The sequence below is a fragment of the Halichoerus grypus genome, chromosome 13 (genome assembly GCF_964656455.1).
Source record: "Halichoerus grypus chromosome 13, mHalGry1.hap1.1, whole genome shotgun sequence".
Taxonomy (NCBI): Eukaryota; Metazoa; Chordata; class Mammalia; order Carnivora; family Phocidae; genus Halichoerus; species Halichoerus grypus.
Window position 1 is genome coordinate 68861691 of NC_135724.1, and position 27105 is coordinate 68888795.

Here is a 27105-nt window from a genome sequence, read left to right on the forward strand (position 1 = left end):
CCACTTGGAGAAGACCCAGGACACAGATCTCCAGGAAGAGTCTCCCCACAGATCCCCAGCTGCTGCCCCCAGGAGAGCACACACAGAATGAAAGAATCAGCCACAAGCCAGGGTCCTGGCGGCCACATGGAGGCAGGGGTGGGGTAGGGCCTGGCAGGGACGCTGAGCTGGGCCAGGCTCGGCTACTGTGGCTCTTTCCTCGTCTCTTCCCTGTCCTGAGGTCTAAAATGTCATTTCAAAAGAAGGGCTCTGTTCTTAAAACCAAACCATTTGAAAAACCACCGCTTGGAAATGCACACTCTGGGCTTTTCCAACTCTGATGAAAAAAAAGGCAGCTTCTCATCTTCCACTTTGGGCCCTTAAAAAAAAAAAAAAAAAAACAACCACCCAAGCCCAAACCTCCAGCCAGCCGATGAAGCAGCCAACATCCTCTCCTGCTATCCGTCATACAGCAACAACGACCACAACAATACAATGAGAATAACCAGTGTTATTAAGCACTTGAGGCGTGCCGGGAGCTGGGCTAAGTGCTTTTCTTGCACGCATCACCTCACCAAATCTTCACGGCAAGTCCCTGAGCAGGCTGATGCCTCAGATTCCTATTTTACAGATGAAGAAACGTAACCATCCTTCATCAATTCTCAGACATGCATTTTCCAGAAGTTTCAAAGTGGGATCATACAATCGTCTCTGCCTCTTACAGTGAGTGGAAGTGTTGCCTTCCTTCTTAGGGGCACATCAGCTAATGGTAACGCCTCACCAAGGGAGTGTCCGAGTGAATGAAATGCCCCACCCTTCCAGCAATGGAGACAGACAGTTCCCCACACTGCCAAGTCTTCTGCAGACGAGACCCTGATTTATGACCAAATAACTCATTCCTCGGTCCAGATAATACTCGGAACTGGGCGTGCAGTTTGCACCTGCCATGTCTCTTGGCCAGAGTGCAGGTGCATCTGTTTTCCTCTTCAAATGAGGAAACACGCCAAAGTGTGAAGTTATAAACACCCTGTCCGTCAGATTCCGAATGGACGGCCCCTGTAGGATATCGTGTGTGTTGGGAGACGCAGAGCAACGCCCACAAGTGGGCACACTCCATGGTGTAAGTCTCCTGTGCCATCCAGCTCCAGAAGCCCCTTGCATTCCCAGAACAGTAACTCTGCCCCTGCTGACAGCCCCGCCCCCACAGAGCTCCAGGGGGCCCATTTCAGGCCCTGGCAGCCCTGTGGGTTTTGCGTACCTATGCAGCAACAGCTCTGGAAAGTTCCAGAACCCGGTGTACTGCTTGCTAAGGCCCTGGGGTCCTGGGCAACGGGTGTCCCTGTAGACTCCAAATATCACAGAGGTTCCCAGGGACATATGTCAGAAGTTACAGGTCCAAGGGCTATGGGTGGTGAAGGGATCCCACTGTGGTCACACAGCCTGCCCTGCACAGAACCAGTGCATCTGCCAAGTCTAACCGAAGTCTGTCCTCAGTCCACAGCTTGGATTCCAGGCTATGGGTGACCATCATGGCCATATGCCATGGCAACTGTTCTCCTGCCCCCAGCCCCCTTCCCGGGGCCTGGTCAATTTGGCAGCACACATGACAAAGGGGAACTCAGCAGCTGGACTCACAGCAAGGGGAGAGGCACACAGGAAAGCTGCAGGCCCTTCTTGGAGGCTGAAGGTTCCAACCTCCCATCCACGTGCCATCTCTGGGATCTGAGCCCTTGGAGGAGGCTGAGGGCAAGAGAGGTGGAACCCTAGGTTATAGAAAGGGGAGCCAGAAGCCTAGACAGGGGTTTGTTCCCTGGTACCCTGAGGGGAGCAGCGCCAAACCTGGACAGAAAGGCCACGCTGGGGGAGGAGCCAGGAACATAGGGAAGGGAGCAGTTCCTCACTTCCCACCCACCCCCTCAGGATACAATATGACCTGGAAGACGAGCCTTCCAAAGAAACCATAAAAAAAGGACAGCGTCCACCAAAAGCCATATGCTGTATAAGCTCATTTGCATGAAATGTTGAGAAAAGGCAAATCCAGAGACAGCATACAGAGTAAGATGTCCTGGACTAAGGGGAGAAAGATGACGAGAGACCACTGGGTATAAGGTTTCTTTTGCGGGGGGGGGGGGGGGACAAAAACATTCCGCAACCAGACAGAGATGGTGGTTGCATCACTCAACCCCATGAACATACTATATGGTATGTAAGTTCTATCTCAATAATGCTGTTCGAATAGAACAGAAAGGAAAAGGACTGTGTTGACCTGCCCAGGTGACAGAATACTCCATGTTAATAAAAAGGAATGAGCTATCAATACACATAACTTGGATGAATCTCAACTGCACTAAGTGAAAGAAGTCAGACCCAAAAGGCTACATTCTGTAGGATTCCATTTATATGACACTTGGGAAAAGACAAAACCGCAGGGAAAGAAAGCCCATCGGTGGCTGCCGGGGGCTGCAGGTAGAAGAGATGCCTCCAACGGACATGGGTGATGAACGTTCTAGGGTAACGGACCTTTCTGGGGTGACAGCACTTTTTGGAGTGACAGAACTTTCTGGAGCGATGGATTTGTGTATCTTGATAGTAGTGGTGGTCACACAACTCTGTCATCACTCACAGAAGATCGCAACAAAAAGAATGACATTCACTGTCTATACATTGCATTTCAACACACACATGCACACAAACCTCAACTGGCTTCATAGCACTTTTTGAATCTCTGGTATTTAAAAAAAAAGAACCGATAATTTACAAGATAACGTGTTTTTTTTCTTACCCTCGACTCCAAATTTCGGTTTTCCTAACATGGACAAAAATTCCTGTAATTGGAAATCTGTTAGAAGAGGAAAGGGAATTGACTGAAAAGCAATTAGCTGAAGAGAAAAATCCGTAACTCTGTCTGGTGACGGATGGTAACTTGCTGCCATCATCATTTCACAATGTATACATACATCAAATCGGTATGCTACGGACCTGAAACTAATACAGTGTCACGTGCCAATTACACCTCAGGAAAAATACATACATAAATAAACCAAACAGCTAAAAGGGAAGCAAAAAAATACAAAAAATAACTGTTGAAAAAAGACCTGCCGAATCCACAGACCCAGGTTCACAGCAGCATAATATACAACAGCTCGTGGTGAAGGCAACCGGAGCGTTCCCCACGGACGAATGCATAAAGGAATGTTGTACATCCCTACAACGGAATACTGCTCAGCCCTCAACAGGAAGGAAATTCTGACACATGCCCTAATGTGAATGAGCCCTGAAAACATTCTGCTAAGTGCAATAAGCCAGGCACAGCGGGACAAGTGCTGCATGGCTCCACTCACCTGTAGTACCTCGAGTGGTCAAGCTCACAGAGACAGAAAGTCGAACAGGGTGGTGGCCAGGTGCTGGGAGGGGGACAGAGTGGGGAGTTAGTGTTTAACGGGGATAGAGTTTTAGCTTGGGAAGATGAAAACAGGTGTAGAGATGGATGGTGGTGGTGCTTATGGAACAATGTGAATGACTTAATGCCACTGTCCTGGGCGTTTCAAAATGGTTAAGATGACGCCTGAAACTGACGGAACCTTGTGCGTCTACACACTTCAATACAGAAAAGGTTAAGATGGTAAATTTTACGTTATTGGGTGTTTACCACAATTAAGCCAACAGACAAACAAATCGCAAGGACTCTTTCCTACGTTGTAAGTAAGCATGCTCGCTCTGGGCCTGCCGAGGCCCTAACACTGCAGCCCTGGCCCCACAGCCTTCAACCAGCCACGGGCACAGGCTCGGGAGGAAGGGCGCTAAAGGAGCAAGCGCGGCTTCTCTCTGCTTGTCCAGCCAGTGGGTTCCAGCCTGAGGTTCTCACGACTGCCGAGAGGGCCTCCTGGAGGTTTCTGGACAGCCGCCCCACACCGTCCTTGCGAGGAGCCAACTGAAGCGTAGAATTCCACAAACACTGAAGCGCGAGCGTGTCTGTTTTGCACACAGACACAAAATACCACACTGTCTGGACTGCTGCTCCCCAACAGGAGACTGCGGAGCCAAGAAGCCACAACCAAAGATGAGCGCAGGCAGGCGCACCTGCCTCGGCCAGAGCATGGCCGCCACCTGCCCAGCCTGGGGAGGAGTTCGGTCCACAAAGTACCCAGAAACCCACAGCGGCCTGAGCACACAGAGGGTGGAAACTGAGCAAGGCCAGCTCATACTCACCCCTTTTCCAGGTAAGTGCCACCAGGGGCTTTCTCTGGCCCGAGGCAGCACACCAGACTGCCCTACCTCATGACCATTCAGTCCCCTGTCCCAGTGCCAGGCTCCAGCCGTCCCTGCGGCAAGCTGTGCCGTCCCACTCCTCCCCGCCTCTCTGCACAGGTCTGCTTCTGCCTGGAATGCCTTCCTTCTCCCCCACCCCCACAAGAGCCTAACACACTCCTTTCCATTTGGGTCCATTCAAGACCCGACTAATGGGCCCCCTTCTCCAAGATGCCTTCCTTGAGCTAACCCAGCAGAGTTATTAGTCCCTTCTTGGTGCCCAGTTGGTACTGACCTCCATCACATCACCCATCTATGGGTTTCTTGGAGCCAAGGACTATGTCAAGACCTATGCACAGAGCTTGGACCCCAGCAGGTGCTACATAAACTTCAGATGAACACATGGACAGAGGGATGGTTGGATGATGGATGGATGGGTGATGGGTGGATGGACAGATGATAGACAGATGGATGTTTGGACGGGCAGATGATAAATGGATGTTGGATGGTGAATGTCTGTGTCCTCCTAAAATCCGTATGTTGCAACTTAATCCCCGGTGTGATGGTATTACAAAGTGGGGCCTTCGGAAGGTGATATGGTCATGAGGGCTGAATGTTCCAATGAACACTCATGAATGGGATTAGCACCCTTATAAAAGAGATCCCAGGGAGCTCCCTCACCCCTTACCCCATGTGAGGACATGGCGAGAAGACAGCCCTCTGTGAACCAGGGAGAGGGCCCTCACAAGACACCGAATCTGGGGGTGCCGAGATCTTGGATTTTCAGCCTCCAGAACTGTGAAAAACAGATTTCTATTGTTTATAAACCACCCAGTCTATGGCACTCTGGTAGAGCAGCCCAAATGGACTAAGGCAGATGGCTGGATGGATTGATGATGGATTGACGAAGGGACGAAGGATGGGGTGGCTTAGGCACGGCTACCGCTTTCTCTGGAACATCTGCTACTACGAAACAGATGAGCAAGAGTCTACTCACACATATCTGGGGCTTGAGGAAGATTCAGGATTCCAACACCCCGTTCCCGCAAGGCAGAGGGTTTGTTTACAGCTTTGATCAGTAAGTGGCTATTTTCTGAAAACTTTTTGTTACGGAAATTTTCAAACACATACAAAAACGGAGAGCATGGTACTACGAAGGCCATGTCCCATCACCCGGCTTCAGCCTTGTTTCGGGGGATGAACACCCCAGGCTGGGAAGCAGCCGGGAGCTGTTAACCAGGCAACCATCTCCCATTCCCGCTCCGCCCCCTCTGGCGACTTCCTGGAGGAAAGAGCCCTTGTGGGGATAGCAGAGCGACCCTGCCTGCCTCCCAGGTTCCATGAGGAATGTTAACGAGGGCTCCTGAACATGTGAGACACTCACACAGGGCTCTGTCGTCTTATTTCACAACCACCAGGAATGAGGAGGCAGCTCACTGTAGGACAGGGGTCAGCAAACTCCGGCCCAGGGGCCAAATCCAGCCCATCGTTACCTGTTTTTGTGTGACCTGGGATCTGAGAAGGGTTTTCGTATTTTTAAATGACACTTTAAATGGCTATATAAGTACCTACTTAATAGCCTCCATTTCTCCTCAGCCACAAAGCCTAAATTAGTTACTACCTGGCTCTTTAAGAAAAAGTCTGCCAACCCTAATACTGCAGACAGAGCAAAGAGCAGAGGCTCAAATAACCACCTGTGGTTCAAATCCAGGCTCTGCCTTGGAAGCTTCTTACCCTTCTTAAGCTCCTGCTGTCTGAGCATCAATATGGCAGGCACCACCTAGCTCCCTGCAGGGTGGTGTGAGGCTCAGATCCTGGAAGGCACATGGGATCCCATTACAAAGAGCAAAGCCACACCCAAATGCAAAGTTCCAGTAGAGACGGGAGTCCTCTCTCTCCTGCAAGACTGCCAAAGAGGGAACACCGGCACACTCTGGGGGTCCCTGGCAGTCAAAGTGCAGAGAGAGCTGAGCCTGCCAAACGGAAAGTTCTTAGGAAAGTACAGATTTCCACTGAGGCATCCACGCCCCACTGGAGTGCAGACAGTCAACAGAGTCTCCTTCCTGTCCTTGAGCCCTCCAGACTGACGGACCCAACCCCGGAGCTGGCTAGCTCCGACACAACAGTCCCTGCCCCGCTGGCAAGGAGAATGCTCAGCAAAGTATAACAGGGACCAGACAGAGAGCTTCCCGGGCAGGCAGCAAGCCTTGGACTCCCACACCAGGCAGCAGGCTGCTGGAGGACCGGTCATCTGTGACGAAGGAGAACAATGGCCCCAAGGTACCCAATGTCCCCACACCACAGTGTGGAGATGCATGGAGGCAATAGCCACACACGTGAGCCCTGCTCATTTCAGTGCCGGCCTTAGCACAAGCATTCCTGACTATGCAGGGCTGTGCTCCGGCGGGCAAGACACCAGCTGGCACGACCAGGCCTCCCCCTGCCAACCACCTGCCTGGATACCATCACCTCCGCCCGGGCAGACACCCTCCAGACACTGCCCTCAGCCCCTCCCACTTCAATCTGGCCTTGCTCTGCATTTCAGCACGTTGCCCAGGTGACACCTGCACAGCCCCCGACCCCCGGTCCCAGCCCAAGGGCTGGCCAATGCGCGGCGAGAAAAAATGACAAATCAACTGGCAAAAAAGCATCACGGTTCCCATTTAAACTTGCACGCGCAGCCAAATCCACCCCCTGGCTCTCCACGGGTTCCCTGGACCCCAGTCACTGCAGGCAGCCAGACCCAACAGGGCCTTACAGAAAGACTGCTTCGGGAGCCCCGCCAAAAAGGCTTCCCAAGTCACGTGCTGGGAAACTCAGAGCAACATGACTTAATTTTATTTGGAACCTCAGAACTAAAGGGATCTTAAAGATGCTACCGTGGGACTTCTTCACTTACACGTGGGAACTCAGAGGCCCACAGAATTTAAAGCGATTTACCAAGTATCAGAGTGGCAGCCAAAACGAGCAACGCAGAGCAGAAGGAGCAAGCGCGGGGCCCAGCTCTGTAGTCCAGGAGCCAGGACGGCTGGAACGCTCAGGCGGACGAAAACCACAAGGTGGACGCCGCCGCAGCGTGCTCAAACAACTCACCGGCGCCAGAGCAACGCCTATCCCCCTTCCTCCCCAAGTCCATTATACCACACTGCCCTCCCTCCAAACATGGCCTTGCTGCTGCCGAGTGTGGCCACGCAAGTTCTCTCCCTCCCATAAAATCCCTTTTCTACCCTGGCATTCAGCTTTCTTGGAGCTTACATTAAAGCCAGGCAGGAACTCCATGGGAGGCCAGAATTAACTGGACAATGCTATTTAGCAGGCCTAATCCATGGCCAGGATACATGGAAGAGAAGCCGAAGTGCTTTTCCGGTTCAGTTACAAGCAGCCCAGGGCAGCAATAAACTAGCAAGTTTCATGATAAACAAGGGGACAGGGAGTTCTTTCCTTACCAAGAACCACGGAGCTGACAAAGAACTAGGTGTCACATAGCCGTGACCTCGGGAAGTTTCCCAAATGAGACACTGGACGGATGTGGCCCCTGCTCAGGGCCTCTCCTGATTCAGAGCCCATGGGACCTGTTATTTCTGGGGAACATCAAGGAACTGGGAGTTATGATGGGACCCAGTTTAGGACAGATGCCTCCTAAAGCAAACCTTAACCTCAGATCCCGCTTCTCTAGACAAAAACCCCAGATCACAATTTTGGATTTTGGGGAGGCAAGTCTCCGCCAAGCCTCCCCCTGCCCCGTGCTCCCCCTCCCCCTGCTCCCCCTTCCGTTCCTGTCCCCTTCCCTCAGGGGAAGCCTGCCCTTTCTATCTCCTGATGGAACCACTTCCGTAAAGTCCTGCAAAAGGAACGGGGCAAGAAAGAGGTCCAAAGAGAGCAAAGTTTACCCTATAAAACCAAGGGTAAACTGGAACATTTCTGGAAGGTAACTGGGCAGAAGACTTCAAGGGTCTTCAAACCATCCACACCTCTGACTTGGTAAATCCCCTGACAGAGGCCCACCCTCAAGGAAAGAGGCAGAAATGCAAATGGAAACCCACATAAGAAAATGCTCATTGACTGTAATGAATGCCACCAAACTGTATACTTAAAATGTGGTATACACAAACATTGGGACATTATTCAGCCTTAGAAAAGAAGGAAATTCTGACACATGCTACAACATGGAGGAGGCTTTATGCTCAAAGAAATAAGCAGTGATATTGTATGAGTCCACTTACAGGAGGTCCCTAGAAGAGTCAGATTCATAGAGATGGGAAGTAGAATGGGGGCTGCTAGGGGCTGGGGGAGGAAAGGCTGGGGGGTTACTGCTTCATGGGACAGTGTTTCAGGTTCGCAGGATGAAAAGAGTTCTGGAGATGGATGGTGCTGGGGGCTGCACAATAATTTGAATGTACTTAATGCCACTGACCTGGGCACTAAGAAATGCTTAAAATGGTAAATTTTATGTTATGTATATTTTACCGCAATTTTAAAAAATTAATGCAATATGCCAAAAACCATTGAACTGTACACTTTATTTTTTTTAAGATATTTCTTTATTTAAGTAATCTCTCCCCCCACTGTGGGGCTTGAACTCACGACCTCAAGATAAAGAGTCGCATGCTCTTCTGACTAAGCCAGCCAGGCACCCCGAAAAGTACACTTTAAATGGGTGAATTGTAAGGTATGTGAACTATGTCTCAATAAAAACGTTCTTAAAAAAAAAAAAAAAAGATGCTCACTGGGGCACCTGGCTGGCTCAGTCAGTGCAACATACAGCTCTTGATTTCAGGGTCGTGGGTTCAAGCCCCACACTGGGTATAGAGTACTTAAAATTTTTTTGAAGATGCTCACTGAAATATTGCAGTTACCAGCTACATTCAGTAAATAATACTTTTTTATTTTGCTTTGTTGAGAGAGAGTGTGCGAAAGCTGGGGGGGGGGGGGGCAGAGGGAGAGAATCTTAAGCAGGCTCCACGCCCACGAAACCAGGCTCAATCTCCCAACCCTGAGATCATGACCCAAGCCAAAACTAAGAGTCAGACACTTAACTGACTGAGCCACCCAGGCTCCCCTCAGTAAATACTTTAAATGTCCAACAAAATTAATCAAAATTAAATCATTTAACTGTAACTCTATCGCAAAGTAACAATATGGTCCTTCAAAATGTTTACAGAATATTTAGTAAAACAAGAAAAGGCTCTCCTTACCCGACAATGGGAAGACACCCAAGTAATGCAGCAGGATCTCAGCTACATAAAATTATAGATATGACTTTATAATAAAGTCAGGAAGAAAAGAAAATCTCCATTAACACTGAGCAGAAACCTGTCTCCCTGAACAGGTCAGCCTTCCAGCTATGACCTAAAAGCAATCCATGGCCTCTTCCACCTGTCAACCATTTAAAACATAGAGCTAGCACTCATAGATTCCCGGAGGAGGATGGTTCTCAACCCTGGCTGCAGAGGGAATGACCCACAGAGCTGTTCCAGAAACCCAAGCCGGTTTAGAGGAAGAAATCAAACAGCCATGTGTGAAGTGCTTATGAATGGGGGTGGCCTCTGGGAGCTGAGAACAGCCGACAGCCAGCAAGAAAATGGGACCTCAGTCCCACAACCACCAGAACCTGGATTTTTGCCAACAACCTAAGAATGGAGGAGACACGGAGCCCCCAGATGGGAATGACAGGAGCCCGGGCCCTGGGCAACACTTTGATTGCAACCTGGGGAGACCCTGAGCAGAGGACGCAGCTAAGCCATGCCCCGACTGCTGACCCATAGACAGTGTGAGTTTTCAAAACAAAACTAAGAACCACCTCCGGGAGTGACCCGCCGTGGAGATGTGTGTGTGACTGTTTTAACTACAGCAGAGGCAGTCTATGTGGGCAGCTAGGGTGGAGACCTATTTCTTTCATTCTCTGCCAGGCCAAACATCCCCATTTCCCGTAACCACTCTGCTGACAGCCTTCAGGCTTAGCCGCACCGAGCAGAGTACCACTATGGTATTCCAAGGTCTGCACGCTTCCACGAATACCAGGCAAAACCTGGACTCCTAAACATCATGTGCTAGCCTGCTGACCCCTGAAAGGTCCCAGGCAAATGAAAACCCCCAGACCTTTTCCAAGCAAACCACAGGCCAGCCCAGCTTTTCAAAAATCCCTCTGAACCTTCAAAACAAAACAGCTCTGAAAGGACAACAGCCAAGGACAGTACGTGGATCCGGACCTCTGCTCCTGCCTGGTCTGTGTACCCTGGAGCCTGAAAGTCAGGCCGGCTGGGGTGTCTCGGTGTCTCAGCACACGCCGCGATGCCTGCAGGTCCCGCCTTGGCCTTTGATGTCCAAGGTCGTATTTATGCTCCTGTCTAGTCATGCCCAACTCAGAATTCAGTAAACACAAAGTGACCCTCCTCTCCTTAGGCACGGCTCCCATTAATTCACATACTTGAGGGAGCCAGGGAGAAAGGAGAAAGAAATGAGAAGGAAACATTCACGTTCTGTTCTCTCAGATGTACCCTCCCGCGCTCCCGGGCCACACACCTGCTTGTCGCTCCCCAGTAGCCAACAACCATGCCAATTCTGCACCTGCAGTATTAGGAAGTAGGCCCCTTGCTGGCTTCCTGGGGGCCCAGCTGCCCAGTCCAACACAGCAGACATTTCCTGAGCGGTTGGAACAAAGTGCCTCCCCCAGAGAGCCAGCAGGCCGGGCCTCAGCCCATTAACCTTCCCGGACTTCCTTGCCAGAGTTTCTGGAACCTGAGACTGCAGACTAAGCAGGGATAAATAAGCAACCACAGGGCTCATGGGACTGGAGAAGCCGGAGGATGACAAAGGAATGTTTGGGACCAAGTCTCTGATGCTTCCTCACACACCCCTTTCTGGAGCTGTGGGCATTCTTTTCTAGAGTCACACGGGTCTACTTTTCTGGAGACGCACATCCCTTTCTAGAGCACCCCCCTACACACACCTCAAACAGTCCTTCTGGAGCCTTGCCTACTCTTCCACGGAGAAGAATCTGCTGCAGCAACTCATACCATCTGGCCACTGAAGAAATACCACAGGAGAGGAAACCAGACTTATGTTAATAATCACAACCCAGATTTCTAAGGGCCAAATTCTAACAGTGGCTCACCAGCTGCTTTGGGGGGCGAGGGTGGACCCATCTGACTGCTCCATGACAAGACACTGTTCCAACAAGGGCCTCCCTACTGGGCACTCATGCACATGTGGGTCTCAGATCCCAGACCATTACCATGACTCACTGGGGCCCCTAAGCCACACGCTCCGCATCTGACACTCCATTAGCACAGGGCTCATCGCTGCATTCCTCTCCAACCACGCTCGGCCACCAGCCACAGGGACACGACCCATGTGGCCACTGTTCCATTCCCCTCTGTGCCAGCCACACAGTGGACCTCCCTGTCCCCTCTCAGACCTGCTAAAGGGCCCCAAACCCGGCTCTCCCAAACCAGCTTTCTGCCTCGCAGCCACCTTGATCTCTCTCCCCTCCGGGTCTTCTCACCCTCACGCAGCCCCCTACCCTCCTGGATCCCCTGGTGAGCCAAGCCAATGTCTTTGAAGCACCGCCACATGCACACGAGGCCCGGATGCCTGAAAGCCACGTCACTCCTGGTCACCGTTCAGCAGTAACTTGATCACTCCTCTGCTGGGACCACTAACCTCCCCACTGACCCCACACACACTTGATCACTTCCTTGGAGCTCCTACTTGGACCCTGGGACCAAGCAAGCCCATGGGTACACACTCGGGGAGCTCTCAAAAACTCTGATCCTAAACCCCTGACCCCTTTGCCTTTCTGCAACATAAACTCCCCCACCACACTTCCCTCTCATCTCAGACTCCTCTCTCTCCTGTGAGGCCCCCAAATATGCAAAGCCCAGACCTGATCCAGCCTTCCTGGTCTTGCCTTGCCTGGCCTTCCTCCTAAAGGTCTGCAGACTGCTGCCCCCACCCCCGACCCTGAGGCCTCCAGCACAGCCCTCCCAACCCCCAGACTCTACCGGGCTGGCCTCCTTTCTCTTCTGTCACCCCCTCCCACTGTCTGCTCGCTCTTGTCCTCTCCATCTTCCCCCCAGACCCACTTACTCCCAAGACAACAACTCCAGGGGCCCCCACTCCCACCAGACCATCTTGTACACTCCTGCCAAATGCCTTTCCTGGGGCAGAGCTCCAAAAGCAACCTTCCCCTCTCAACAACCTTCCACCTGCCCCATCACGCTTCGAGAAAGCACGACGTCCTCAGCCTAGCTTCCCGGTCCTGCCCAGCATGACCTCAACCCTCCTATATCCACCCTCACCTCCCCTGTTGCCCATATTTTACACTAATTCTCCAACCAAACAGGCTCTGCTATTTCCTAGCACTGTGACTACCTTCCAGCTTCTGGGTTCTTGCCATTCTACTCTCCACCTAGAACAGTCCCCCCAGCCCTCTTCCCCAAGGACACGGGACAAAGGACAGGAGGCCTCCCCGCCCATGTGCTCCACAGCACCACTCTCTCCACAGAACCCTGAGACCTTTCTCACATCACGGTATTTCAAGTGCCTGCTCGTCCCCGCTCCCACCCTGGTCCGCAGGCTCCTCGCACCCCAGCTAAGGGCTGAGTCTGAACCAATCATTTCCTAGGATAGGGAGAGGAACAAAGCTTCCTGAAGAACAGTGTTTTCCGGGGCGTCTGGGTGGCTCAGTCAGTTAAGCGTCTGCCTTTGGCTCAGGGGTCCTGAGTCGATCCCGGGGTCCTGGGATCGAGCCCCACATTGGGCTCCTTGCTCAGTGGGGAGCCTGCTTCTCCCCCCACCTCTGCTACTTCTCCTGCTTATTCTCTCTCTCTCTCAAATAAATAAAAATCTTAAAAAAAAAAGAAAGAACAGTGTTTTCCCATCACCTTTGCCCCTTAAAAAACTGAATACTTACCACTACTGAACTCTGTACGTAGTGGTCAAGATGGTACATTTTATATTATGTATCATTTTTTTCCACAATTAAACAACAACAACAACACTGAATATGAGGGAGAGAAGGTGAGACAGGCCCAGCCGGATCCTGGTGCTGCTGAAAGTGGCTGAATAGCAGGGGGGCTTAGTGTCCTGTCTTTCTTCCTTCATGGGGGTTTGTAAATGGCAATGTTTTCTAAATTAAGAAAGCAACTGTAAGAAAAAAAAAAAGCACTTATAAAATACATTTCCGGTAATAATCCCATGCCTGCAAATATGAATGCAGACATGTTCACCCACGTTCCTACAGGAAAGTGGAAAGCTTTCAGAAATCAACATTCATGAACGAACATTTTCTGGTCTAAGGTCTGAGATTTAGGCAAAAATAAATACTGTTTTTGCACACACCCCCAGAGAGTGAATATGCTGTGCTGAGCATCCACCTAAGATAATTCACAAGTCAGGCCACTGGGACTTCCAGCCAACCGGAGGATGGCCGAGCCCACCCCGGCGACCCCTGCACCTTGGAGAGGACAGGAGAGGTGCGCACTTGCATCACTGGTCCAGCCTGTGCATCCCCTGCCTCACATCACAGCCGTTCTGTGACACTAGGGAGGGTCACGAGACTAAGATCACCCTATCTATTCAAGTATGGAAGAAGTCCAAACAAGCGGATGGCCTTGAGTCTTTCACCTAAAACCTTGGATGACTCAGCTTTGGGGGTCCCTGTTGCTCATCCAGGGGGGCCCCTATGAGAGAAAAATGCAGAACTCTGCAAATGCAGCATGCTGCCCAAAGCACCGGCTGCTCATCTCTCTTGAGCAGAGGCCTCGGTGAGCTCAGCCTCTGGGGGGCTTGCTGTCTGTCCAGCCATCACCCAGGCCCGGCACCGAAATGCTTAAGGAAGAAACTGAAAACATCGTGCTAAGTAAATTTAACAAGCCAGACACAAAAAGACAAATGCTCTATGAGTCCACATATGTGATGTTCCTAGAGCAGAAAGTAGAATGGTGGGTGCCAGGGGCTGGGGGGGATGGGAAGTTGTTGTTTAATGGGGACAGTTTCGGTCTGAGACGATGAAAAAGTTCTGGAGATGGATGGTGGTGATGGTTGCACAATAGTGTGAATGCTCAATGCCAATGAACTGGACACTTAATGGTTTAAATGATACACTGTATGTTCTAATATTTCACAATAAAAGCGGGGGGGGGGGCACCTTGGAGAAGAACACAGCCCTCAAGGTGTGTGGATGGAAAAGGCTGCCTCTGAACAAGCAAGTTCCTGATAGACAGACCTGTGAGGTAGAGCCTCAGGCTGGAGGCTGGATCAAGCCCTGGTGAGGCTAGCAAACTCCCAGCATCCCATTCCCCTGGGGTCCTCCCCCAAGGAAAAGGAGGCTCCATCGGTCCCTCCAGAACCTCCACACACAGGCCTCTCAGGCCTCAAGGTCTGATCGGGACCCCCATAAGCCAGCAAAGTATGCCCAGGCGGTAGCCAGGGCCCAGCCACCCGTGTGGCCCAACACCCTCTGGAACATTATTCAGCTACCAAAAGGAATGAAGTGTTGATGCATGCTACAACAGGGATGAACCCTGATACCTTATTCTAAGTGAAAGAAGCCAGATACAAAAGGCCACGTTACACAATTCATGTGAACTGTCCAGAAAAGGCAAATCTAGGGACGTCTGGGTGGCTCAGTTGGTTAAGCGTCTGACTCGTGGTATCAGCTCAGGTCATGATCTCAGGGTCATGAGATTGAGCCCCGAGTCCGGCTCTGTACTCAGCAGGGAGTCTGCTTGAGATTCTCTCTCTCCTTCTCCCTATATGCGCTCTCTTTCCCTCTCTCTCTAAAAATAAATAAATAAAATCTTAAAAAAAAAAAGGCAAATCTACAGAGAGTAGAGTGGTGCATGCCAGGGGCTGTAGGAGAGAGGGGGTCATGGTGGCTAAAGGGAGCAATTTCCTTTTGAGGTGATGAAAAATTTTTCTAAAATTAGACAGTGGTGATGCTTGCATAACTCTGTGAACATACTAAAAAAACACTAAACCGTACACTTTAAATAAGTGAATTCTGTGGTGTGAAGTCTACCTCAGCCATTTTTTTTTTTTTTTTTTTAAAGATTTTATTTATTTATTTGAGAGAGAGAATGAGATAGAGAGAGAGCATGAGAAGGGGGAGGGTCAGAGGGAGAAGCAGACTCCCCGCCGAGCAGGGAGTCCGATGCGGGACTCGATCCCGGGACTCCAGGATCATGACCTGAGCCGAAGGCAGTGGCTTAACCAACTGAGCCACCCAGGCGCCCTACCTCAGCCATTTTTTTAAAAAGATTTATTTATTTGAGAGAGAGAGTATGTGAGCACGCATGAGCGTGGGGAGGGGCAGAGGGAGAGAATCCCAAGCAGACTCCATGCTGAGTGCAGAGCCCCACGCAGGGCTTGATCTCACGACCCTGAGACCATGACCCGAGCCAAAATCAGGAGTTGGATGCTTAACCAACTGAGCCACCCAGGCGCCCCTCTACCTCAGTCATTTAAAAACCACCACCACCAGGCAGGAATATAGCTCCTCATTTACAGGGTGTAAGTGAGGGAAACCAAACAATCGCCTGCCCATCATCCCAGGCACCAGATGGGATGGAAACTGCATTTGCCCCTAAGTCTCCAATCAAAAGACTTTCTGGAACTCTCAAAAAGAGCGTGTGCCCCAGTCGTGCTGCAGGTCCAGCTGCCCCAGCCTCTCAGGGAGGGGGTGAGGTGTGGCTGGGGAACAGCAGATGGCGGTGGTCAGCGTGGGCCACCCCGATTCCCCTGACGCTCTGGGGAAACATCACTCAGCTCTTCCCCGCGCCCCACCACTCACAATGGGGGCTGGCTCCTCACCCCCCACCTGCCCCTCAGGGGCGCCCCTGATACGGCGCTGCCCAGCTCTCCAGTATCCTCCCCGGCTGTACACAAGGCAAGGCCCTCTGGTCTGGAAAGCCTCAGGCAATCTGCAGACATGGTCCGTACATGCCAAAGCATCAGTAATTTTCAGAGCTTCCCATCTTCCTCCATTTTCTCCTATTAAAATAAGAAAGTCTGTGGTTTTTATTTCCTCTCTTGAGGGCTTACAATCACTGAAAGTGAGAACAAAGTGGTTCCGAGCCTTCCCTCCACAAACTTGAGGGGGAGGGGGCTTTATGAGAAAAATCGAGAGGTCTCTCTCTTCCTCCAGCCTCTAGCTTTGAGGCCGCCAAAAACCACAAGGCCTTGCAATCGGGAACACTGCAAGAGGACCTCATTCTATCCACCATGGGGCGGCGCGATGTGGCCCAGGATGGAGGGCTCGGCAACATCGGTGTGTAGCCCCAAGTTCTCTGGGCTGATGGAACTTCACATCTGGGGTCATGAGGCAGAAAAATATATGCTGCACATTTAAGATGCAATAACTCCACTCAACCTCAGTGAACACACTATGAGAGGTAACAGAGGGGGGCCATGGCCACGGCAGACCCCTGGGTCCCCCTGGAGCTCATACTGGGGACTTTTGCTGAGCCAAGTGGGTAAAATGGCCTACTCCTCTTGAATTATGCATTTCTCCTTTAAAATCTCTTGCTAAGTGGCGTGCAATCAACGGGCATTAGATGCCTGAGGGGGCGACTCAGACAGGGGGCCAAGCCCCTAGGGACCACCCACTCTGTGCACTCCAGTTCCCTCAAAGCCTCCCAAGGAGGGGGTCATGGTCTTCAGCCCGCAGAATCAACGCCCTGCACAGGACCACACCCCAGATCTACCTTTACGGTCTGCATTCTTTCCCCGAACTAGGGTGACATATGTTGCCTCTAGGTTGCTTCTAGAATATCCACCTTGTCACTTGCAAGGATACGTGCATATCTGCCCTTCCTGCTCTACTGGCATTCCAACTGACCCCGGCAGCATATGTTAAAAGGAACATGTCAGCCCTTTAAAATGAAGTGAATCTTCAAAGGCTCTTCTTAAACCAACAGAGGCACTTGAGTGAAGGATCCCCTCGGGCCGCTCCATTCCTGGCTTGGCGGTGGCTGGAGCAGCAAGTCTTTCTCCCTCTCCTTCCAGTGTCCCCTTGAGTCTCCTGGCCAGCCAGAGCCAGTTCCTTCCTAATGCTCCCTGGGCCATGTACTGACCCTCTGTGCATGTGGCCAGCCATCCCTGTCACATCCTCCCAGCCAGGCCTTGTCCCTCTGTACCTCCTGGGACCCGCTCACAGCAGAGCATGGTCAGCATCCACCAACCCCCACCCTCAGCTCTTGACCATTGGGTGGAAGAGGCAGACAGATGAGCAGTGTCCTCCAACATATTTGTCCTCTTGGTCCCCTTGCCACATAATTTGCTGGAGGAATCTTTAGCAAAGTGCCCCAGGAGGACATAGGGAGAGTGAGGAAATTTTCTGAGAGCTATGCAAAATAAAGGAAAGAAACAACATTCTTGGGGCGCCTGGGTGGCTCAGTCGGTTAAGCATCTGCCTTTGGCTCAGGTCATGATCTCAGGGTCCTGGGATCGAGTCCCACATCGGGCTCCCTGCTCGGCGGGAAGCCTGCTTCTCCCTCTCTCACTCCCCCTGCTTGTGTTCCCTCTCTCGCTGTCTCTGTCAAATAAATAAATAAAATCTTAAAAAAAAAAAAAAAAAGAAACAACATTCTTGGGTGGCTGATACCTTCATGGACCTGTCCAAAGGCTGGGACCAGATGATGCTTGTCTTAGGTTTATGAGGCTGTCTCCCCAGCAGACTGAAAATGACCTGCTGGGAAGCCTGTCTCCTGACACTCAGCACCATTCCTGTCTGAAACGTGTTTGCTGAACATCCCATCCACCTACTAGGGGAGGGGGAGGAGGTCACTCTGTGCCCACACTCCTGTGATTGGCATCACTCTATGGTCTGAGGAGAGAGGCCAGCACCAGCCCCTCCACCGACTGCCTGACCCTGGGCAGGTGTGTTTGTCTCACACCCCCTCAGACCCAGTCAGCTGATGGCATATAATTAAGTTAATAATCTTGCTCCAGCCACGTCACAAGAATGTTTCGAGGGCACATGAAACAGCCCCCACCAAAGCTGTAGTTACTACACAAGTGGGGTCTCACAATCTTCCTTCACCAGACCTCAGCAGGCGCATCTTAGAACCCGCCAGTCGTGTCTCCCTTGGGCACCAGACGCCATCCCTGTCCACAGTCATTTTGCAAGGTCGCCGTAGCAAGCGCTAGAAGCCAAGACAGCTAATTAGCAGGCTCCCGTCTGAGGACTCAGGGAGCTCTCTAAGGTTGAGCAGGGGAAGACCAAGGCTCAGCAAAGAAGGAAAAAATAATCTCCAGATAATTTCCAAAGCGAACAAGTTTCCTTCCTGGGGCACCTATATCACTGGGCCCCCGAAAATCCAATGTCGCTTATGTGATGGGGGGAAGCAGGATTAAAAAGAACAGGGAAGGGTCTGAGCAAACAGAGACCCCAGAAATGGCGTCTCATTCTGTCTCTGACCCACAAACATCCACAACACCCAAGACACAGACAGATCCACGTGCGCTCAGGACACCACTCCTCAAACATGGTTAAGAGCCTACAGTGAGGCCCATCCTAGGACACTGAGATAAGTAGGATCTTGTCTTAAGAAGGAAGGAGAAGGAAGCCAGCCAGACACAGGATTAACAGGAAATCACAGCAAACATACGGTGAAAGGAAGATATACAGTTAGGGAAGACGCCAGGACATCACAAAGGTTTTATTTTTGTGTGTTCATTTTTATTTTACTTTTTAATTTAAAAAAAAATTATTTTTTTTTTTTGGTATGTGTGTGTTAGTTTTTAAAGACAAGGCCCTTGGAGATTAGCCTCTCCACAAATCCATGAAAAATGCCAAGAGACAATTTCCATGAAGACGATGCCTGGCACGCAGTAGATACTCAATAAACACTTTTGAGTGACTGAATGGGGAGAGGTGGTTACCTTGCTAACAGAAAAGTAGGTAAAGAAGAAAGACGGGAAGCATTGTGTTCCTAACCTAGAATTTTAAAGGAAAAAAAAAAAATCAAACCACCGAAGAAAAGCATCTTAGCAATGACGGGGTCCAACCACTAACTTCTTCGGCAAGGAGCGAGGTGTGGTAACCGGTGAAGTGGGAGGACACCGCGCTCCTAACGCCAGGCTGTGTCTTCTTGGCTCCACAAGGCTGCCGTAGCACCAAACAACGCATCACTCAAATTCTTCCTAAAACATGGCTGGTGAGGCCAGCACAAGCACCATCTTTCTCTGCCATGGCGGCCTTTCCTCTACTGCCCAATGAGGGACTCACCGAGCGTTGTGGGCTGAACTGTATCCCCCCAAATTCATATGCTGAAGCCCTGACCGCCAGTACCTCAAAATGTTGACTGCATTTGGAGATGGGGGTCTTTAAAGAGGTGATTAAGTTAAAATGGGGTCGTTACGGTAGGCCCTAACTCAATATGCCTTGTGTCTTTATTGAGGACACTGTGGACAGAGGGACACTAGGCGTGCAGGGGCACAGAGGGACGACCATGGAATGAGGCGGGGGGGGGGGAACACAAGCAGGGAGGCATCTGCAAGGCAAGTCAAGGAGAGAGGCCTCCGAGGAGACCAACCCTGCCAGCACCCTGATCTTGGACTACTTGCCTCTAGAAATACAGAGAAAATAAATTCCTGTTATTTAAGCCACCCCCAGTATGTGTTTTGTCATAGCAGCCCTAGCAAACTAATACCCCGGGCCACTTCAAAACGTGGGTGTGAAAGCCAAGGAAATCACCATGACTAACAGATGTTTTCCTAAACATACCTATTAAGAACCAGAAATGGGAATTAAGGATGAGAATACTGCTCCCGGCAACTTCAAAACCCTACTTGAGTGAAATAAACGAGACACAGAAAGACGGCTATTACGTGCCTGCAATGACATGAGATAAGCCGACGCGCAGGGGCAGAGAGGAGATGGTGGTTGCCAGGGGCTGAGGTGGAGGGAAGATGAGTTAGTGAGTTAGTGCTGAGCGGCGGACAGAGCTTCAGTTTTGCAAGATGAAAAAGTTCCGAACATGGACAGTGGTGATGGTTGCATAACAACGTGAATGTACTTAATGACACTGAATTACAAACTTAACAATGGTTCAAATGACACATCTGGTTATGTATGTTGTACCGCAACAAAAAAAACACAAACCTATTACGTTACATAAGTAACATTTTAACTTAACTTATTCCATTGCTTTCAAAGCAAAAAAACAAAACAAAACAAAAAACCCAAAACAAAACCCTACATGACTGTATTGTAGTCAGGGTGAGGGACCCTAGTGGGATTCATAATTAATTAAACCCACTACCACCACCTCCTGAACCTTGATCTAAAAGGCAGCCGGGGAGGCGCCTGTGTGGCTCAGTCAGTTAAGCATCCGACTCTTGGTTTTGGCTCGGGTCATGATCTCAGGGTCGTGGGATCGAGCCCTGTGGCTCTGTGTCAGGCTCCGCGCTCAGCGGGGAGTCTGCTTGAGATTCTCTCTCCCTCTGCCCCTCCCCCCACTCGTGCACCTGCGCTCTCTCTCCAAAATAAATAAATTGATCTTAAAAAAAAAAAAAAGGCAGCCGCAGTCGAAACTCAGGCCTATTGTTTGACAACCTGAGTGCACTTGAAAATGCCCATCCATTCACTGTGAGTGAGGAAGCCCCTCGAACCACAGCGGTGAGCTGCAGCCTGGGCCTCAAGCATAGCCATGTCATCTCCCAGCTGGACCGAGCATATGGCTCACCTGGATGCTTTGTCCTAGTGAGGGCCACAGGCCTCCCAGCCGAGGAGGGGAGGGGGCTACTGAAGCCAGAAGCAACAAATGAGGTAAAAGGGAGGAATGGGGAAGGCACATTGCCCCGGACCCACACAAATCAACAGCACTCCCAGCTAGCTCCTCCTTAGTGAAAGGTTCCAGAATATTTCATTCTGTTCCCAGAACAAGGAAACCATCCATTCTGGAGTCAGAAAACCCTTGTAAAATGTAAACTAGACTCCGTTTTCACCCTGTTGATTTAATGGTCTCAGACTCCACCTGCTTGGTTCTGTCCACCCTGCGTCTGTTCACGGAGAGGAGGCTGTACTCAGTTCAAAGGTGACCACAGGGTCTGATTTAAAGAGATGATGATCAAGTCAATGCAAGGCCCGAGTGACCTTTTCCTGGCCCAGAATTACTCAATCTAACTGGTGGCTGGTCCATTCAATCACCCAAGGGAAAAACAAAGCACTGATCATTCTGGTGACAACACATTGCCAGAATCCAAAGAGCAAATTAAACTGCTTAATAGAGATATGAAAACACAGGGCAGCAACTTGTATGAGAGCCCATAAAGAAACACAAGATCTGGGGTCAGGTCTCATGACTGATATTTGGAAAGGGGCGGAGGGACACCTGGGACTGAGCATTCAGATCAGGAATTCCTCAGACCTGTGGGGCACCTGGCTGGCTCAGTCGGTGGAGCATGCGACTCTTGATTTCAGGGCTGTAAGTTTGAGCCCCATGCCGGGTGCAGAGATCAGTTAAAAAAAAAAAAAAAAAAAAAGAATTCCTCAGACCTAAAAGAGTAAAGGATCTTGGGCTGTCTGGTGTCTCCCCTGAAAGGGCTCACCCAAGCTCTTGGAAAGGGAAGTTCAAGGACAGGGATGGAGTTGGAGACAGGTAGAGCAGGTAAGATGCTTCCCAATGACTGGCACACCTTCCCAGCCTCTCAACTCCCCAACCCAAGCCCACAGCTGTGAAAAGGAGGAAGGGATCTTCCAGTACATGCTAGGTATACAGCTCTGAGCCAGGCTCCCTGGGAGACCCGGAAATGAACCAGGGATCCCTGCCTTCAAAACATACACAGCCTGTGCTACCATGTGGATAAACCTTGAGGAGATGCTGCTAAGTGAACGAAGCCAGACACAGAGGAACAGATCCTGTATGACTCTGTTTATATGCGGTACTAAGAGTGGTCAAATCAGGGCGCCTGGGTGGCTCAGTTGGTTAAGCGACTGCCTTCGGCTCAGGTCATGATCCTGGAGTCCCTGGATCGAGTCCCGCATCGGGCTCCCTGCTTCTCCCTCTGACCCTCCCCCCTCTCATGTGCTTGCTCTCTCTCATTCTCTCTCTCTCAAATAAATAAATAAAAAATTAAAAAAAAAAAAAAAGAGTAGTCAAATCACAGAAACAGAAAGCACAGTGGTGGTTGTCAGGAGCTCAAGGAGAGGAAATGGGGAGCTGTCGTTTGGTGGAGACAGTTTCAGTTGAAGAAGAGGAAAAGAGTTCTGGAGATGGATGGTGGTGATGGGTGCACAGCAATGTGAATATGCTTAATGCCACCGAACTGGACACTTAAGAATGGCTCAAATGGGTTAAGATGGTAAATTTTGTTACATATATTTTATTGCAGTAAAAAAAAAAAAAAAAAGCAGTTCAGAGTCACAGGGGGCTGACATGGGTGCCCCCCAAGCCTTTGCTCCCACTGCTCTCAGGGCAGCCAGCTTCCCCTGCCCTCTGCCACTAGACATGTGCTGACAGGCGAGGCCTCTCTCTAGTGCTGCCGCCTCCAGAAGCTTCCCTGGTCTCACTCCCTCTGAACACATAAATGCTGTGTGTGTTCCTGTCTTCCGTGAACATGTAAGCTTGCAGACGGCAAGGACTATACTCTCCTCCTATGTAGCCCGCAAGGTAGAAAGGGAAGGGCTCACACACAGCAGGGCTAACAGCTGATGGACCCTGAGTGTGTGGAGGGGAAGGGACCCCTGGACCAACCCAGGATTTTCAGGTGCAGTGCGGGGCAATTCAAAGAATACCCTAAGGTGGCCATATTCGGGAAGGAACAGATCTGCATTCCCACAGGGACCCGGAACCCCGGGAATCCCAGCTCTGCTCCTTCCTGGTTTCGTCCTTAAACCTATGGTTGGGCAGACCCACCCTGTGAAGATGCAAGAGCCTGCGAGGGAAGACACTGTCACCAGGCCTGGCAGAGGGGTCATTTCAGCTTCTTCCCTCTAACACCAGGGCCCGCAACTCAAAAAATACGAGAGCGCACTCATCCAAAGGGCTTCTGAAGCCATGAGAGCTGGGCTTCCATGTCTGTTGCTGCTGCTGTGAAAAATTAGGGTGCTTCCACTCCCTCCCACACCGGGATTTTCCTCACTGTCTCCCTGTAGGGCACAGCCCTGGCCAGCAGGCCCCACGGCCCTCTAAAGAACATCAGGAAACAGTCCAGAAAGAGACAGATGGCTTTGCCAGCACAGGCTCCCTCCTTTCCCTCCAGCCACAATGCTCAGAAGAGTGCTGAGTACAGAGCTGAAGGCTCCCAGAGCTGAAAACCAGTTTTAAAACCTAACAGGACAGAGAACCTTGAGGGCATTCAGAGAAAGATCCAGAAAATCCTAAGAGTGGGGTCCAAGTCGTAAAAATGAACCCCTCGGCCATTTCCTGAGAACCTGCCCTGGGTTACACACAGAGCCGGGGTCCCAGGCCTGCAGCAGCTGTATGAGAGCCTGGATGGAGGCGTTGATGAGAAGGGGAAGAGGAACCGAAGGGCGACCTACGGAAACACATTCGGTCCGACCGGCCCCCACTTTCTGGAAACTCAGAATTCTACCATCAGCAAGAGAATACCATTTCAGATCACAGGTCTCCATGAAAACCTCTCATTTTCTTTATTAACAATGTTCTCCCGCATCCTGGCGCTGAGGGCCAGTTCAAGCTGGCTCACTCAGTCGACAGCTGGCCAGACAAGGCTGGTGCCCAGTGACCACAGGGCAATCCTCCAGCCCCCAGGGGAGCTGATGTGCCTGCAAAGCAGGCTTCTAAATACTGCAGCGTTCCACCCCCCCAGCGAGGGACCTAAGGGATGCAGCTGGGTCAGACCACAGGTCCGAGCAGCAAGCCACAGCCACCCCCAGCTACAAATGGGAGATCAGCAACTGGATGTACCTAAAACAAACAAGACAGAGCACTGATCACAAAAAAGGCCACTTGAAAGAGCCAAAAATAGCCTTACTTGTTTCAAGAGGATTCTGACGATGGAAGCACATACAACTCCATCAGCAGAAAAAGAAAAATCAATGGAGCTGAAAACAGGATCAGCCCAACAGGGACCAGGACTCCAACAAGAGATTCCCCACAGGCTCCCAACCCCCAGCCCACCGGAGCCCCACACCCACCCATCCTCTTCTTACTCCAATCTTACAGACTGTGCCTGGATCTCAAAGCCCATCGCCCCAGAAGTTACATACACAACCCCCCAGGTTTTAATCTTAGGACCAAGGGTCAGATCATGGATTAGGAGACCAAAATGAGCACCACTGTACACTCATCCCTGGGAAGACAAGGAGGCAAGAGTGCACGGAAGGATCACAAAAGGGAGCTGGGGTAAGATGCACACAGGAGCCTCCGGGTGAGTAATGATGGGCGATGCCTCCCATCAAAGCCAGGCAAATCAGAACAGGTGTGGCTCGGCTTCAGCCCTGGATAAAATCTTCACCCCCATTGATTTTCAGTGGCCCACTGAGTCAGAACTGCCTGTCACCTCACTTCCTCTTAATTTCTATTTTCACCTGCTCTGACTTGCATTCGGGCTGCTGGTTAGCAAGCGAACCTGACACTTCTACGGCTTGGGAGCAGCTAGCACATCTTGGGTTCCCCATTAGTGTCTTGTAACTCTTCCAGGACAGGAACAGTTGGGGTGGCAGTGAATTTCCGAGACACAAATCAATCCCCCCTAAAAGTACCCGATCTAGAAGGCAGAGATGGCCCCCTCTTAATACCACCCCCACTGCCTAGATGGAGTGATCACAGGGCAAGGAGATTACTGCCCAGGGCACCCTGGTCTCAACCCACAGAGCCTCACAAGAGGCACACCACTCCAGAACCAAAGGAACAGCCACCTACCATCCCCGCATACTGCCCGTCCCAACCCAATCCCAGTCCAAACACTGGGAATCTGCATTCAGGAGGAAGTGGGGGATGGCATTTGTTCAGGTGTAAGGATCAGCAGGAATCCTTCCTGTCCACGATAGCATGTGGACAGTCCAGAAAAGTATCTACCTGTTCCTCCCCTGGTCAACGACCCCTTTTCTTTTCAATGGTTTCCAGCCAGGGTGCAGGTGTGCCCCCCCAAGGTGGTGGAGGTACCCACCTGCATCTCCATGGAAGGTGCCATCCTGAGGCAGCCTGCCCGACAAGCTGTCCCCATCGCTGGGCCAGATCTGCCCCGTCTTGCGGACGCCCACGATGGTGGCCTCCGACACGATGACCTGGCCCTGCCGGTGCCGCTTCTGACACTGGGGCGTCGGGGGGCTGCTGCTGTCAAAGGACTGCTGTGAGTTCTGCGAGGGTGAGCGGCTCTTGTCCCGAAACATGCGGTAGGTGGTGGGGCTGGGGGACACGCGGCTGGACTGGCCCGAGGAGAAGTCCTCCTCGCTCGAGGTGAGGTTCTCATTGGAGCTGCAGTCCGGGGTGTAGCCGCCTCCGCTGTCCTCAAAGCTCCGAGGCGAGTAGGACCTGCGGGGCCAGGTAAGGCGCTTCTCCTGCTCCGAGGTGCTCTGGCTGCGCAGGAGCGGGCCCTTGCCCTCCCCTTCCATCATCATGCCCCCGACGTAGATGCTCTGGTAGGGCTGGTACTCCAGAGGCGGCCAAGGGGGCCTGCTGCCGCCATTGGCGTTGATCAGGTTGTCCTTCAGGAAGCGGGGGTTCAGCTCCGCGTCCTCGTAGTCGCCGTCGAGGCCGCAGCTGCTCTCAGAGGAGCGGCCCCGGTAAGAGGGTCTGGGCGCGTCCCCCAGGCCCGGCCCGGTGCCGTGCTGGGACTTCTTACGTTCCATCTGCATCGCCTGACTGCCCAGGGAGCTGATCCGGTCCGACACCTCTTTGTCGTTGACCTTCACCAAGCCGCGCTCGTGGTGAAACTCGACGTTCACGTAGAAGGGCTTCTCGGTGTCCACCGCCCCGGGCTGGCCGTGGCCCTTGCGGATCCTCTCAAAGTTGGACCTGAGCGCCGCCACGCTGGTGGGGGGGCCCCGGTCTTCCCGGTCCGCGGTCGCGGAGGCTCCTGGCCTGCGGGGGGCCGCGGGCCTGGCCTTGCTCGGGGAGCCCTCTCCGTCGGGCCGGGCCTCGGGCTCCTCGGCGGGCGGCGGGTCGGCGCCGTCGGCGGGCGCGGGCGGCGGGCGCTGCGCGGACGCGCGGGGCTCGGCGGCGCCGTCGGGGGTCTGCGCGGCGCGTCGGAAGCCCCAGCGTTGCCGGTCGTAGCTCTTCTTCTCCTTGGCCAGCAGCGTCTGCAGGTAGATCATGCGGAAGCGCTCCTGGTTCACCTCCTGCTCCAGGCGACGAATGGAGGCCTTGCAGCGCTCCAGTTCCTGCTCGATGTCGCCCACCGAGCGCAGCTCCATGCGCGGCGGCTCGGAGTCCGGGAACTGCGCCTTCCACGCCTCGGCGAAGCCCACCGGGTCCACCATGGCGCGGCCGGCCTCACCTGCGCCGCCCGGCTGAGCGCGGGGCCCGCCTCAGCGGCGGAGCGGCGACCTCTCCAGGCCCGGCCCGGGGCGCCCGGCGGCCCCCATGGCCTCGCGCGGCGGTGGTGGTGGCGGCCGCGGCAGCGGACGAACAATGCCCGCCCCCTCCCGGGCGGCAGGTGAGGCGGCGGGCTCGGCTCCCCCCGGGCGGCGCGGGGCGCGGGGCGCGGGGGAGGGCGCGCGCGAGGGGGGCGGGCGCGCGCGAGGGCGGGGGAAGGGCGCGGGGCTGCGCGCGCCGCTATTGTGTGCGGGGCTTCTCCGCGCGGCGCGGGCGCTGCCCTCCGCTCGGCCCGGCGCCGCTAGCCCATGGCCGCCGCCCGCGCGCTCCTCTGCTCTCGCTCCCGCGCCGCGCCTCGTCCCGGCCGCCGCCGCCTCCCGGGCAATGCGCTCGGCCCGGCCCGCTCTCGCCGCACTCCCGCCCTGCCCGC

The 27105-nt window shown here is 52.5% G+C and overlaps 1 protein-coding gene across 1 annotated transcript in view; it reads right to left on the bottom strand.

The window, feature by feature from the left end:
- Window positions 1-27105, bottom strand: part of BCR (BCR activator of RhoGEF and GTPase) — a 119777-nt gene extending 92672 nt beyond the window's left edge. The window contains exon 1 of the mRNA XM_036077897.2: window positions 25309-27105. Within this exon, the coding sequence (XP_035933790.1) occupies window positions 25309-26620 (1312 nt within the window). The 5' untranslated portion in view covers window positions 26621-27105. The remainder of the gene's footprint in view (window positions 1-25308) is intronic.